The 15,431-nt window shown below is 39.2% G+C and overlaps 1 protein-coding gene across 6 annotated transcripts in view; it reads right to left on the bottom strand.

Annotated features, from left to right (window-relative positions):
• PPP2R5C (protein phosphatase 2 regulatory subunit B'gamma) overlaps window positions 1–15,431 on the bottom strand; it is a 115,706-nt gene that overhangs the window by 45,995 nt on the left and 54,280 nt on the right. For all 6 annotated transcript variants that reach the window (XM_061612166.1, XM_061612171.1, XM_061612168.1 and 3 more), the window contains one exon: window positions 319–518. In XM_061612166.1, coding sequence (XP_061468150.1) covers window positions 319–518 — 200 coding nt within the window. The remainder of the gene's footprint in view (window positions 1–318; window positions 519–15,431) is intronic.

The raw sequence follows: 15,431 nt of genomic DNA, 5'->3' as shown, positions 1-15,431 counted from the left end.
TTCAATTATGGACAGTTTACTCAGAACAAAAAGGGGTTTTAAGAATATTTCCATTTTAATAAAATGATGATATTGGGATTTGACGATTAACTAAGACAGCCTATGGAGAAAAGTGATTCTGTATGTATACATTAAGGGACAGGTTTGATGTATATTATATACTTATAGCTGATCTGCGACAAATCGGAAGTCAACTATTTTTTTTTATTTTTTTTGTTGTATTGTTATGTTTTTTGACTTTGTTTTGTTTGTCTTTTGAAAAAATTTGAATAAAAAAAATTATTAAAAAAAAAGAATATTTCCATTTAAATAACTTACCATATGTACTACTTCTGGGTAAATGGGCTCAGTGATCACATTGCGATTATGTGTGATGTACTCTACCATTTCACTTAAAGCTGCTCGTTTTACTTCCTTCCACTTCAGGTCACTTAGTGGATCAGAAACAAAGTCAAAAAGGACGCAACATTGCCGCAACTTCTGAATAAAAAGCTTTTCTTGTTCTGCAGGGGGAACATCTGAAAGGAATGAAAATATAATTTTAGTGTTATAACAAGTATACACACTATTGTCTGTAAAATACTGCACTACTGTAGAAGATTAGAACAAACATCCTTGAAAAAAGAGATACCGATTTAGCTGTTAAAAGTTTTGTGCCACGGATGGTATATAATCTCCTTTTCTTCCCTCTATTTATGGGTGCGTATCACACTCTTTTCTCATTATTGTTTATGAGATACACATATGCCAATTCAAAACTAAGGTCTTTTGCATATAGGACACACCTTGTTAAGAAAAAAGGCCACTGGACCTTTTGGTGGTTTCAAATGGTGAGGATACTTCCATATGACCTAAATTAAAAAGTTGACATTTGGTAACCTTAGGCCCCACACTAGAAAAATTGGATGTTTTCAGTTTATCTTTGAGAAGTTAGCACCATAGTACAGAGTAAACAAAACTACATATGGAACAGAATGCTGAGCTAGGGAGCTGGGTTTCATTTTCACACATTTAAATCAGGTCAGATGCTGCAAAATTGAGTGAAGGAGCTGGTCCCTGAGGTGGCACCATTTCAGACTCAGAGCTTGGAAAAGTTACTTTTTGGAACTATAACTCCCATCAGCCCCAGGCAGCATGGCCACTGGATTGGACTGATGGGAGTTGTAGTCCAAACAAGTAACTTTTCCAAGCTCTGTTCAGACCACAAGTGGCGAAGATTACATTTTTGAATGCTTCCCTATGTAGTAATCTCCCTATAAATAAAGAAATGTGATAGTTGTCCTTAATGTGTTGTTTCCTCCTTCTTGCAGTTTTTGTTTTAAATGCTGAAGGGTATTCAAAAATGACATCACCCTCCAGAAGGTTGGAGTTGCACAGTTCATTTTCTCATCTGAGGGCTTAAGATCAGGCCTCTGTCTTAGAAGTGAGGTGGGATTTCTAGTGGCAAGCAGTGATGCCTATTTCTACACTTATAAAATGCAAGTTCCATTTACTAGAACTAATCTTGTACAAAGTGGAAAACAACATAAATCTAGAAAACAACATCAAGCAGACGGAAGTTTAACAGCAATAGTAACTGACTTCAAAGTCCTCATCCTCTTTGGCCCAACGTACTCTAGTGGTACTGTTGGGACATTTGCAGGTTATACAGCTGTTGAGAAATAAAGCAGGAGAGTAAACTCCATTTACATAGCAGTAAGATTACAACTGGTGGTGTACTACTAGGGATAACAAGAAGCACAAGCTGTGGAATGGCATCTTAAAAGAGTTAATATCAGAGGTAGTATAACACAAATGGCAAACTGGTTAGGTATATAATTATATTAGGCCAAATTTCCAGTGTTATAATTTAGCTAACCATTCTTCTCTTAGTCTGGGTCTGGAAGCATTTTAAACATTCTTTCAAAAATCCATGCAGAATATGGCTACTAAGAAGTCTGTGCTCTAGAAAACTGCCAACGTCAGGCTGCCTAAATATACTGTGGAACTGCACAAACGTTGTATACTTTTGTGTATACAAAAGATGTATACTTGGGAGCAGCATATTTAACAACAGCCAAGCTTTGTTATCTCCACCTTAACAAAAAAATCCCTGAACAGGTTAAAGCCAGAAATGTATGCTGGTAGTGGGTCAAATGTGTTGGTGTGTACTTTAGGGGGAGGAGGCAACAGCAAAGGCTAATTGCAAAATTTTAAAATATGTTTAAATGATGATGTAATACTAATATAATTGAACATGAGGGCCAGGTGCCCAAGAGCTTCTTGTTATTTTTATTCTCTTCCTACTCAACTTCCTAGCAATGTCTTGTTAAACAACCAGGTGTCTGTACATTCACTGGCTGCCATACTGGAGACAGCTCTCACTGAGAAACTAGGTGGAGCACTGTATTGCATGTTTTCCCACACACCTTTGTAAATATAAAGACTAGAGACACACTTCTCCACAAAACCTGAAAATTCAGGGAGAAGCTTGGAATATTTCTGAGGGACCTAGGTTATTTAGCAGTTACAGTTTTGCTCCCAAGTCTTTACAAATATTTATGATTGATATTTGGCTCACTAGAGTCAACAATCAAAGGTATAACATCTGGGAATTTCTAAGCTGTGTTCTTCAACAATTTCTCTAGCCCAAGGCAGCTCATTTTAAGTTGACTTGTAAGTTCATGCTGCTTAAACACAACACCTTTCTTACAGCCAAATTACCTATATGTGCAATTTAAACCACAAAATAATGCACCAGAGCTTTGATACCAAAACAGTTCATTACAACGGTGGTTTCTAGAGTTAAAATAAAACGGTAAAAGCCTTGTACACTTGAAGATAAGAATCGCCTTGCTGGATCAGGCTAACGTCTACCTAGTTCTGTATTTTGTTTCTAACAGAAGCCTCAATAGCTGCCCCCTGTGTTGTCTCTAACACTGTTATTCAGATGTATCCTTTGCATTCTGAGAACATATGGAGGTTGGACGTAATATTGGCTAATAACCATTGATAAACATGATGTCCATGAATTTGTGTAACCCTTTTAAAATGCTATCTAAATCAATAGCCTTCACCATCTCCAGCGGTAAACTTTCTGAGCTAGTTATGCACTGTATGAAGAACTTCCATTCACCTTTCCTGAAAAAAACACCAATCAAATTTCATTGGGAGTCCACAGATGAAACACCATTCATGAGTGCTCTTCTAATGCACTCATGTCCTGTTTGTGGGCTTTTCCATAGGCATCTGGCTGGCCACTGTGAAAACAGACTGCTGGACTAGGTAGGCCTTTGGCTTGATGGAGCCGTGCTTCTCTTATGCTCTTATTGCAGCCCTTGCTCATACAGACACATGCTTACGTGTAGAGTTCTCAAAGTTTGAACTTCCTCTCTTTCTACTGACACACATTACTGAAAAGGCTCATATAACTAAAGCTGCAATTTTGTCAGCACTACCTTCCAACAGAAATTGCCTGTTTTCATATCTTCTTAGGTTAACTAGAGTTATTATTTGCTTACATTATGATGGTGCTATACAAGAGTAGAATAAGCCTCCCAAAAGGGAATCTCCCTGCTTCAAGGCCCTTACAAGTAATTAAAAGTTACACATACTTATTCTTCATTCCTAACTGAAACAAAGCCTAATGGAAGCTAAGCAATAGGCTTTATAAAGAGTTTTGATTTGAAGGAAAAGAGATTAGCAGTAAAAAAAAGTATAGCTCACGAAGCTGCAAAAGTCTTTTGTAACCAATCTCTGGCTTTTTTAAAAAAAAATTAAGCTACTTAGTCAGGACAAGTAGCAGTACTCTATTTGAAGGTATTAAAAAATGTAACAGCAAACTTGCCTAATTCCAGCCACCAGTGCCTGCCAACTTCAGTAAAATCCAGGGCTGGACCAACTTTCTTTTTTAGGCTCCCTCCAAACTTTTGGTGAATTTCAGGCCCCCTGAACAATATTTGATAAAATACGCACACACTTCACTGTCCATGAATAAACTGGCACAGTTGTGGATCCAGTTTTAATTGTTTGCTGTTATTTTAATATTGTTGAAGAAAACATCTTTCTTAGATCATTACTTACTACACCTAAAAATATGAGCCAAAATGTATCAGAAAATAATTTTCTGAGAGGTCTCTTTTTTGGCATCCTGAAACTGTTGCAGAGTTCTGGATGTTCAACAAATCCCCCACCCCACAACCCTCAAATAGCATGGACAATTTTTGGAAGCCATTTTCACACAGCCGTAGTAAAGCCTTATATTGCTTTCTAATCGTGTTCATATAAGAATGGGTAACCTGTGGCTGTCTAGATGTTACTGGATTCCCAGCTCCCATCAGTCCCAGCCAGCCTGGCCAATGGTCAGCAGTTATGGGAGTTGTAGTCCAACATCATCTGGAGGGCAACAGCCACCCCCCAATTAAGGTTTTGATAAACCTCCAAAGAAAGCATGAGAGTGATTGAGATGCCCCTGTACATCCTAGTTTTCCTCTGTGCTAGAGAAATGTTTTACACATTTTAAATGAAAGTTTTGAAAGGCCAGCACTTTTCTCAAAATACAAGTTTCCTGTGCTGATACCTCCCATGAGCATGTGAGCAAAGTTCTTTGAGAATTTATTAGCACAATCTGCTTTAGCATAAACATGTTGAGGAATGATCTGTGTAAGCAATTTTTAAAATATATTAACTGAACAACTAAAAATGCCAAGTCAATAAAATAGTTTTATACTGGGCAAAGAAACAATAGCATTTATTATTAATGTTTTGCATATTTAGTTATTCAGTAATTCTAAAACTGCATCTTCAAAATAAATAGAAGCATCAACTTAACATAGAATAGCCAAGAAAACACATACTGTAAAGTGAAATTCAATTACAGCTTTCGTCATTGTTACTAGGAGACCATTGATAGCAAAGAGCTTGATAGCAAAGACCTTAGTAACCACGAAGGTGGTGATAAATGACAACTATTTATGAACAGAATATCATTCTTATGATGACTGGTTGGATAACAATCTTGCTTTAGCCAATTTTGAGACCCCCAAAATCTAAATATAAAGTAACGCAGTGTCAAACTCACAAAATCAACATTATTTTAAAGAAATATGAAACTCTTGAGAAAATCTAATTTTAAACTGGTAGCTTTTGCCACCTTCATGAACTTGCTTTTTATGGAAACATTTTTTCTGTTAATGCATCTAGTAACATATCTAGTGAATCTAGTTAAAGATTAGCTTTCACATTTATTTAAAATATTTATATGCTGCATGTACATGTACTGCCTTCAAGCTATATGCAACCCTATGAATAGGTTTTCATGAGGCTGAGAGGCAATGACTGGCCCAAGGTAACCCAGTGAGCTTCATGGTTATGTGGGGATTCGAACACTGGTCTCCCAGGACATAGTCCAACACCTTAACCACAACACTACACTGGCTCCCTTATATGCTGCAGCTTCCAATAAAAGTGTGTGCACACACAATACAAACACTCACAGGTAAAATATTAGAAAATTAGCAACTAATAAAATAACCAACCCCCCCAAAAAGTACTAAAATATGACCAAAAATCAACAGCAGCATCAAACCAACAATTAAACCCCTTTTAAGAGAAAGCCAGCAAAAAGAGTCTTTCCAGAAAGCTCGCAGTGTTGTGGTCTGGTGAAGTCCAGTTGGTAATAAATTCAAAAGCTGTGTGGAAGCCATGAAAATGCCATCCGCCTTGTATCTGATAATTTACCTACTCCTAGTGCTGTACATATGAGAAAGGTCCCTGTTATTGATCCCAGAGTGTAGGCGGGTTGATATGGGTGTAGATGGTCCTTCAAATAGCTTGGGGCCAGATCATTTAAGATTTTAAAGGTCATAACCAGCACTTTAAATTAGAATCAGAAATGCACCAGTAACCAGCACAGCTGGTACAGCAACAGTGTCACATGGTCTGACATCCATCCCAATAGAACTTGGTCTAGAAGGCTGCAATGACAAATCAAGATAGCCAATAGGCCACCAGTTGGTGGTTGACCATGGTTAACTGCTACAGAATATAATTCATGTTGATCCTAAGCCAATCAGAACATCCCACACAGTGTATAGTATCTGCTTACGCAACAACCACTCTTTTGTCTAACATGAATCACAATCACCATTCCTCATTATCATCCTGTGAAACTACATTAACTGTGTGAACATGATGGGTAAACTGTGTGATGGGATGGACTAATCCTTGCCAAGTGACTTTAAGCAAGCACCAACCGAGATGTGACTTACTACATAGGCATTAAATGTTTCCTAGTGCTCTAACTGCAATATGGAAGTTGAATAATCTTAGATTCTTTGAAGAGGCACAAGACTGGGTGAAGTTTGAGCTCTTTAAACTTACTTTGGAAAAGAAATATGAAAAAGTTGTTGATGAGGTAAGAAATACACTGAATAAATAGGCAAACACTTTTCTCAGCAGAAGAGGACTATTTTTACCCAGAAAAGCTAACCAAAAATAATTAAAAAGATATCTACCAACGTCACAGCAAAACTGGGAAAATAAGTGTAAATATATATATATCTAATTTTAGTCCAAGTTTTAATCAAAACGTGTCCTGGGTGAAAACTAGAACAGAAACAAAAGTAGAAATTGCATTATTTTTCATTCATCACACATTTAACAGATGCCTGATCTTATTTAACAATAAAGATGTGACAGGGCAGTTTTGTAAGAATCAAGATGAAGTTTGAGACACAGAAACTTTTACTCAATTCTAGAAAATGACATTTTAGGAGAATGACAAATATCTGAAGATACTCTGTAGAGAAACATCATAAACTTCATGCGAAACCATTAAAATGAATGCAACTTAAAAGACTAATCTCACATGAAATTTTAAAAATATGTCAGTTCAGATAATCAGTGGGTGGAAAAGCTAGCTTAACGAGGGGGGGGGAAGGCAAACCTAAATTTCAGCCCTGAAGCAAACCTGACGTTTTATCCAGCATCTGAAAAAGTTTCAGAGAAAGACCAAACAATTATGAAGAACTCTACCCTCTTTCCCCAAACTGTACTATATGTTTAGTGTGCACCCACTGTCACTGAACAAGACTCCTTAACTGCCCTTTAATTTGAAAATGGACTGCTCAAGCCTTGTACCTTTTACAAGGCACTGTAAGTTACTTGATGATATTTTCTATATTCTGCAATTTGAGCAATCCTTGGCAGCCTACTCATTCGACAGCACAAACAGAAAACTAGTTAAATAATTATGCAGCAGTATTCTTTTCCTCAACTTCCCCCAAAAACCAACGAAGCTAAAATTTGTTCTCTAGACACCAGTAAAATGACTAACTCGAAACAAAAATAGAAATTGGCTTTTCTTCCCACACAACCCTAACGACATTCTGAAAAGAATTTTCAATTGCAAGACCAAACAGGCATTAATATAATATTCTAGTGCAGGGGTCACTGATATGGTACATCTGGGTGCAGATGTGCCTGCAAAGAGCATCTGCAGGGTCCCCTGCCCTTGCTGAAATTAAGCTTGGAAAAAAGCATTATAGTGTAGCCAGTAAGTTGTGGTGAGCTCATAGTTGCAGTTTGCGGTGCCTGTAATGTTTTTTCCAGTTGGCAAATGTGTCAGTGACTCCAAAAAGGTTGACAGCCTCTGTTCTAATGGGCCATGCTATGCTTTTATTCTCTATGAAAACTTTGTTGTAAAGTAACAGTGGGACTAAAAGCAATGTACCTTAGAGGAGCGTATGAGAGCAGGATCTCCCTCCCAAGGAGAACAATTGTGCATACAAAGGCTTCTTTAAAAAGCTCCAGAAGTCAATAAAATACAACGCTCCATACAGTCAAACCTAAGTGTTCACACAGTACCTGTTAAGTAAAGAACAAATTCCCAAGGGTACACTTACTGATGGCTATTGATCTTCTACAATAGCTCCATATACTCCCACATTATTTTCTGCCTCGAGGCACAGCAAAGGGCTAAATCCCTCAGGAAAATAACCATGTGAGAAACACAGGAAGCTGCCATATACCAAGTCAGGCCACTGGTCCATCTAGCTCGGTATTGCCTACACTGACTAGCAGCAGCAGCTCCCCAGGATTTCAGATGGGGCCTCCCCCAGCACTATCTAGAGATGCTGGAGATTGAACCAGGGGCCTTCTACATACAAAACATGTGCTCTACCAAAGAATTACAGACTTTCTCTAAACTGAGGTCACCTCTTCATCTTGGCAGTTGCTGAGAGGCCTGAAAGTAAAGGGCCAACTTAAAAAAAAAAATCGAACCTATCTGTACAATTGTTCATCAGAAAGCAGATACATTCTCACAACCTTTATGAGGAATCTTTTTCACCCCGATAGGCTACTTTTCCTTCTAGGCAACTTTCCAAAGATCATATGCCGGGGTGGACGGGGTCAAAGGCAAAAGTTGGCAGAGCAATAAATGAAGAATTTTTTCTCTGTACGTTACGCTAGTTTCTACACACACTCACAAAACCCATCTCTATCCTACATCCAGGCAAGCAAGAACCATTATCAGAGTTCAAAGATACGTTTCAGCTAGGTAAAAGCACTCAAGGGGAGAACCAAAGTGAGAAGTTGCAGATGTGGCCTGCAGAGAGTTCTGAGGGCCAGAGAGAGAGGCCTGGGAGACTGCACTTGGCCCCTGGGCCCGAGGTTGCCCACCCCTGCTTTATAAGTACATTGGCCAAAATTGGCACAGAACTACATGCTTGACATTGACTTATGCCAAATGAAGCACTAGGCTGGACAGGATGCTAAGGCATCTCAAAGGCGCGAGTCTCCTGGTTGGATGGTGTATGATTTGGGATGGACCAAAGCTTATTTGGGCAAGCATCCCCCTAGTTCCTTATTTGAATGCATAACAATATATATAGCTATTTTTCATTAAGAAACACCTAGTTGCCATGGATTCCCTCCCAAATGCCTTCACTTTTCATATTTTCCTGAAAACTGACTAGTCTAAAGATAATGCTGTCATACCTTACAATGGACTATGTAGTATAGGCATGAGGAACTGCATCTGACAGATGGGTCAGATCCTTAAATTTCCCTACACCCCTCCCCCCTGCTGACCAACTCTGACAGATGGGCAGAACTGCCCATCTCTTGATCTCCTGATGTCCTAATGATATCTGTCAATCAGTGTAACTATCAAATCAGTTATAAGTTATTTATTTGTTTGCTACATTTGTACTCCACCTTTCTTTCAGCATGGAACCCAAGGCGGCATACATGTGGTTCCCAGGCAGTCTCCCATACAGACACTGACCAGATCCAGACCTGCTTAGCTTCAGCAAGGTGGTGGCCTCATATGCCTTCAGACCATAGCCTGGGACCAGTTGGGGACTAACTGTCAATCAGTGATTACAGTGACCTCCTCTGAAGATGCACTGGGAGCATACCTTCAAAGGGGCTCTAACAGCTGATCAGAGGTTACTCCAAGCCTCTTTGAAATCCATTTGGAGGAAGCAGTTTGGATCCAACCTATTTTCTTCAATCAGGAGTTCCCAATGGGTAACTCCCAAGTGCAGCTGATTCCAGCATGCCTCCCTATTAATGCCAATCAACTGATCAGTGCTGACAGCTTGCAAGGGAACAATCAGGAGTTCACTTTAAACTCCCAACTGTTTTTTTGTAGTCACGTCTGAACCTGTCCCACACCTGATGTCACATATCATGTCAGGTGTGCTGCAGGTGGACATGGTGTAAGGATGTATGAAATATTGGGGATTTTTAATCTTTGATTCATCTCAGTGAACCAAAATCTGGAAGCCTGCAATAGCAAAGAATCCTGGGAAACAGCCGCTCTGTGAACTCTGAGTAGCTACATATCTTAGAAGCCTGAGGGCATATCCTATATGGAAATTTGGGGGGAATATTGCCCCAGTGAGAAGCAAGTGCTCCAGACAAACAAGAAATAGCCTGCATAGTGTTTATGATAATCTTGACCTTTAGAAGGAGACAGGGTAGCAATTATCTGAAACATATCAGGAATTTACAAGCAGGGATATTGCAGTCATTATCTGGGAATTTATCTGGCAATGGTTTCTGGAAAAAAACCCAGATTCCTCTACCAGTAATCCTAAATCCTTCTATTGTCTTTATCTGTCTCATCTGCATCTTCCTGGTCACGTTTACTTTGGAGTTAATTTAATTAGAAAAAGAATAAAACACGGGGAGTTTGAAGGGGTCATTAGTTCTGGAGGGCTCCAACAGCTGGCAATGTTGGAGTTAGCAATATAATATAAAAACTTTTTTGACCATGACTTCCTAGTTTGGTCAACTGGGGTTAGTAGTCCTTTGCAAGGTCAAGTGAAATTCAGACCATCAAGCTTCAGAAATACAAGATAGCACCACTTCAATAGTTTCTTGATATTATGGAGCATTGAACTTAGATAAAACTTTGTAAAATGAGAAAATGAGAACACTTGGATATATGATTTCCTTAATTTCTCAGCATTAGGATAATTATGGATTGTATTCAACGAAGTAGGATATAGGGTTGTATTTAATTAAGTGATTCCATTTGTTCAAGGACTTCCACATCCTCAATGGAACTTCCTCTCTCTTTCCTCTCCCTGCATCCCTCAAATCTCTTCTGGGGGATTGGGAGAATAACAGGTAACAATAATGAAGTAAAAGTTATGCATTTCAACATCTTAAAAATAATCTAGATCTGCACTCTTTTGGAGAAATGTACATCGGAATATGCATCCTCTATTAAAGGTGTGTCTAGCAAGTTGCCCTCCAGATGTTGTTGGATTACATCTCCCATCATTCTTGACTATGTTGGCTGGGACTGATGAAAGCCAGAGTTCAACAACATCTGAAGGGCCAAAAGTTAAACACCACTGCTCTTTTGCTTTGACCTGCTTGGTGTAGCAAAAGTAAACTTAATTATAGTGGAGTGGGGCAGAACAGCAGTTGGGAAATTAGAGAAATAATCTTGGTATGATAGGGTATGTAAGTTAACTGGCTTTTAAAGCAAACATGGAAGGTGTACAGGCCCTCCACATGTTGTTGGGACAACACCCATCAAGCCCATTCCAGCATGGTGAGGGATAAGGGGAACTGTAGTTTAGCAACATGTGGAGGGCCACAGGTTCCCTACCTCTGCTTTAGAGGCATGGAAATAGTGCTCACAGCATAGCTATTTCATGTTTTTTTTTTAAAAAAAGAAACTATGCAATACAGTATTTTAATATCTTTGGGGGGTATATCCAACTAACTTGTTCCATCAGCACAAGGATTTCCACTTGCACCATAGAAATTTCTCTCCTGTCGTGCACCCCCTAGATCTGTTCTGGATTAACAGAACAGAACAGATTTTGGGAGGGCACAAGGCGTGTAAGAGGAGTAAGAGGGAAGTTCCATTTCACAAGCAAAAATCTTTGCGTTGACAGAATAAGTTAGCTGGACACCACCTTTTATCATATAAAGTTAAGATTAAATTATTTGGAAGTTCATGCAAAATCACATCTATTTTGGTTGGTAAAGTGGTATCACAGAGTAGCAGAGTTGGCAGGGGCCTACAAGGCCATTGAGTTCAACCCCGTTCAATGCAGGAATCCAAGTTAAAGCATACCTGACAGGTGGCTGTCCAGCTGCCTCTTGAATGCCTCCAGAGTTGGACAGCCCACCACTTCCCTAGGTAATTGGTTCCATTATAATACCACTCTAACAGTTAGGACGTTTTTCCTGTTGTTCAGCCGAAATCTGGCTTCCTGTAACTTGAGCCCATTATTCTGTGTTCTGCACTCTGGGATGACCTAGAAGAGATCCTGGTTCTCCTGTGTGTGACAACCTTTCAAGTACTTGAAGAGTATGTTAGCATGCAATGTTCTTCTATAATTAAGTGCAATTTATTGCTGTTTCTGTATTTTAATGGATTTTATTGCAAACGCCTTGAGATGTCTTCATCATAGGCAGTATATATAAATACATATTATTCAGATTGTTTTGTTCAAGTGTCACTCTACAAATTTTAGAACTTGCACATCAGTCCTTTTGCACAATGCGCCCTGAGAAGTGTCAAGTAAGGGAAAAAAAGATCGTAACAAAACTACAGCTCCGAGTTAGCTGTTAAAGTCAAGGGACCTGAACATTTTCTCTTAGATCAGCATTTTTTTCCTATTACAAGAATACATTTGTTGTTCTGAATAAAATGCTGAGGTAATGAAGGCTATATGGCTTAAGATACACAATTTCAATAGCAAACACTGTAGATAGTAATCTGAAGAGAACTGGCTGGTTATGACAAGGCTGAAGTCTGTTGAGAGCCTTAAAGAAGAAAGAAAAAAGACTTTAGAAAATGAATGATGCGCATCTAACCAAGACAAATTTCGTGGTTAGTTGAGAAATTTTTCTTTCCTAGCACTTACTAAGAGCCAAGGAAAAGCATTCACACAAACAGCTTTTCCTAGACAGACCTGCTGGAGCACTTTTCAGGCTTGGTGTTTTAATTGGAGGGGCTGGGGGGAAAACCTCAAGGTATAAGCACGCAATAAATTCAGAGTTGCAACTATTAATCGTAACTATTCATTGTAAGTTCCTAAGAAATTTTATCTAAGTATAACCAGGGCTGTGGAGTCGGTATGCCAAACCTTCGACTCCTCTATTTTTCCACTGTCCAACTCCGACTCCTCTATTTTTCTACTGTCCAACTCCACCCAAAATTGCTTCTTGTTAATCAAAATTTATTTGGAAGTCAGAGTCGGTACATTTCTACCGACTCCGACTCCACCCAAAATTGCTCCCGACTCCGACTCTGACTCCACAACTCCGACTCCACAGCCCTGAGTATAACACATACGTTTTTCAACAGATTTTCCCCTAGTGATGGTCATTGTTATCCTGCCCTTCACCCTAAGGTCCCGGGGTGGGCCATAACAATTTCAAACACAACATTAAAAACAGTTCAGAACACTGTTTTACCTGCCCATGATTGCCCAACCACAGTATTCAAAAATATGACTCAGAACGTTCACGTCATAAAAAAATGGTTAACGTACTACACAAGAAACACAAGATGTTCTCAATGATTTGCTGTATTTTTGCACATGTGAAAAGCTGTGTCACAATGAATCTTAAATATGAAACCAAAGTTCACAATTTGACTCACATTATCAATAAAAAATGTAAAGATGTTGATTTCAATTGTTATTAAATAAATATTTACTTCATTTTTATCCCATCCTTCCTCCAAGGACCACAAAGTGGAGTACATGGTTCCCCCTTTCATATCCTTAACAACAATTCCATTGAGATAGATTAGGAAGATAGTGACTGGCTGAAGGGCCCCTGACGGTCTCCACAGATGAGCAGAGATTTGAACCTGAGTCTTCCTACTTTAGTATTCTATCCGACTAGAACAGGGATGGTGATCTGAATCTGGCCAGCAGGCTAGATCCAGACCTCCCACAAACTCTGCAAACCACTTTCGTAAGTGGGTAAGACCACACACTTGTCAATCACCTGACATCACCATGATTAAAGTAAAGCATTCTCCTTTGCTCTCTGCAGCTCGAAAACAAACTGTAGGGGGCAAAGGAACCAGAGTTTGCAGCTGCGGCTAATCAGCAGTAGCTACTACATACCCCACTTCCTCTGCACAGTATGAAATCAAACTGTGTGGGCACAGGAAGCATTTTTCTACAGGGCTTGCTTAAGTGCTAATCAGTGCTTACAGACAGCCCAGCTATGGGCAGGGATTGGCTGCATTACAGAGCTAATGCCTGCGGGGCTTGCTGTCAGAGCCAATCAGCTGATTGGCACCTACACCAAATGTCGCTTGTCAAATAACAATTGGGAGCACATTTTAAGGCTTCCAATTGTTCCTTTGCAACCATAACTTTACATGCTCCACACCTGACATTACATATGATTTGGGGGGAAATGGCCTTGTGGGCCAAATTAGGACCCCTGCTGGGCCTAATTTGACCTCCGGGCTAGAGGTTCCCCCCCCCCTGAATTAGAATGTACTGGTAATAATATGAATAGTTCTCCTACCCATCTTGATCTTAAAAAACCAAGTATTTTGCCACCAAAATTAGCTTTTTACATATACTCATTCATGAGTTATTGTATATCTCCATTTGCATGTCAGCAATCTGGCAAACACAAAATGGGTATGTATACTCTATTTAAATGTCTACCTACATGAGCCTGAATACCAAAGTTCTCTGCACATTTTTTTTTAAATGGGGATCTATGGCAGACCCTGGATTAGCTGAGTTTAAAATGTTTTTGCTAATCAGCAGAAGGCAAGGAGAGAGGGGTCCAAACACAAATATCAACATCTATCAATGTGTCTATATCAGCAATTTAGAAACAATGGAGAGGAGAGAGGAAAGGAGCATTCAAATTCTGGCCAAGCTCTTTGTTTCGAGGGATCCACTATAAATTATGCTATAGCATAAGTATTTCTATTGTCCTGTGTTCAGTAAGGACACAGTTGTTTCAGGTTGACCACTGAAAGACACTGCTGTTGTAGCCAGTAACTCATCTAAAAACTGTATGAGAGAAATGTCACAGCAAAAAATCTGGAATCAAAATATTCAAAGCATATGCTGCAATTTGGGAGGTGAGCAGGAAGACTCAGTTAAGATGGTTAAGAATTTGTAAACATTTAAGAGATGTCAAGCTGTGGTTTTAACAGTGTACATGATGTTAGTCCAGTGATGTGGCTTGCTTATGAAGATCTGTGCACAGCTCCCAAGAGTGATACCATTTAGCACAGGAATGGGAAATCTGTGATGGACTCTATGAGTTATATTTAATCCAGAGTAGACTCAATGAAATAACTGAACCTAAATTGGTCAGGTCTATTTATTTATTAGATTTATCCTCCCCTTCCTCCCAGTAGGAGCCCAGGGCGATAAACAAAAGCACTACAAAAACCTTTAAAATATCATAAAAACAGACTTTAAAATATATTAAAACAAAACATCTTTAAAACATTTTTTTTAAAGCTTCAAAAACATCTTTTAAAAAAAAGAATTTAAAAAATATATTAAAAAGCAATTCCAACATAAACTGGGATAAGGTCTCAACTTAAAAGGAATGTTGAAGAGGTAGGTCTTCAGTAGGAGTTGAAAAAATAACAGAGATGATGCCTGTCTAATATTTAAGGGGAGGGAATTCCAAAGGGTAGGTGCCACTACAATAAGGGTCCATTTCCTATGTTGTGCAGAATGGACCTCCTGATAAGATGGTATCTGCAGGGGACCCTCACCTGTAGAGCGCAGTGATCGACTGGGTATACAAGGGATAAAATGGTCTTTCAGGTATCCTGGTCCCAAGCTGTATAGGGCTTTGTACACCAAAACCAGCACCTTGAACTTAGCCCAGTAGTTAATAGGTAGCCAATGCAATTCTTTCAGTAACGGGGTGACATGTTGGCGATACCCTGCCCCAGTGGGTAGTTTTGCCGC

This window comes from Rhineura floridana, chromosome 2, assembly GCF_030035675.1.
Source record: "Rhineura floridana isolate rRhiFlo1 chromosome 2, rRhiFlo1.hap2, whole genome shotgun sequence".
Classification (NCBI taxonomy): Eukaryota; Metazoa; Chordata; class Lepidosauria; order Squamata; family Rhineuridae; genus Rhineura; species Rhineura floridana.
Note: the sequence above shows the minus strand (reverse complement) of the source record. Positions and strands in the feature narration are given on the sequence as shown.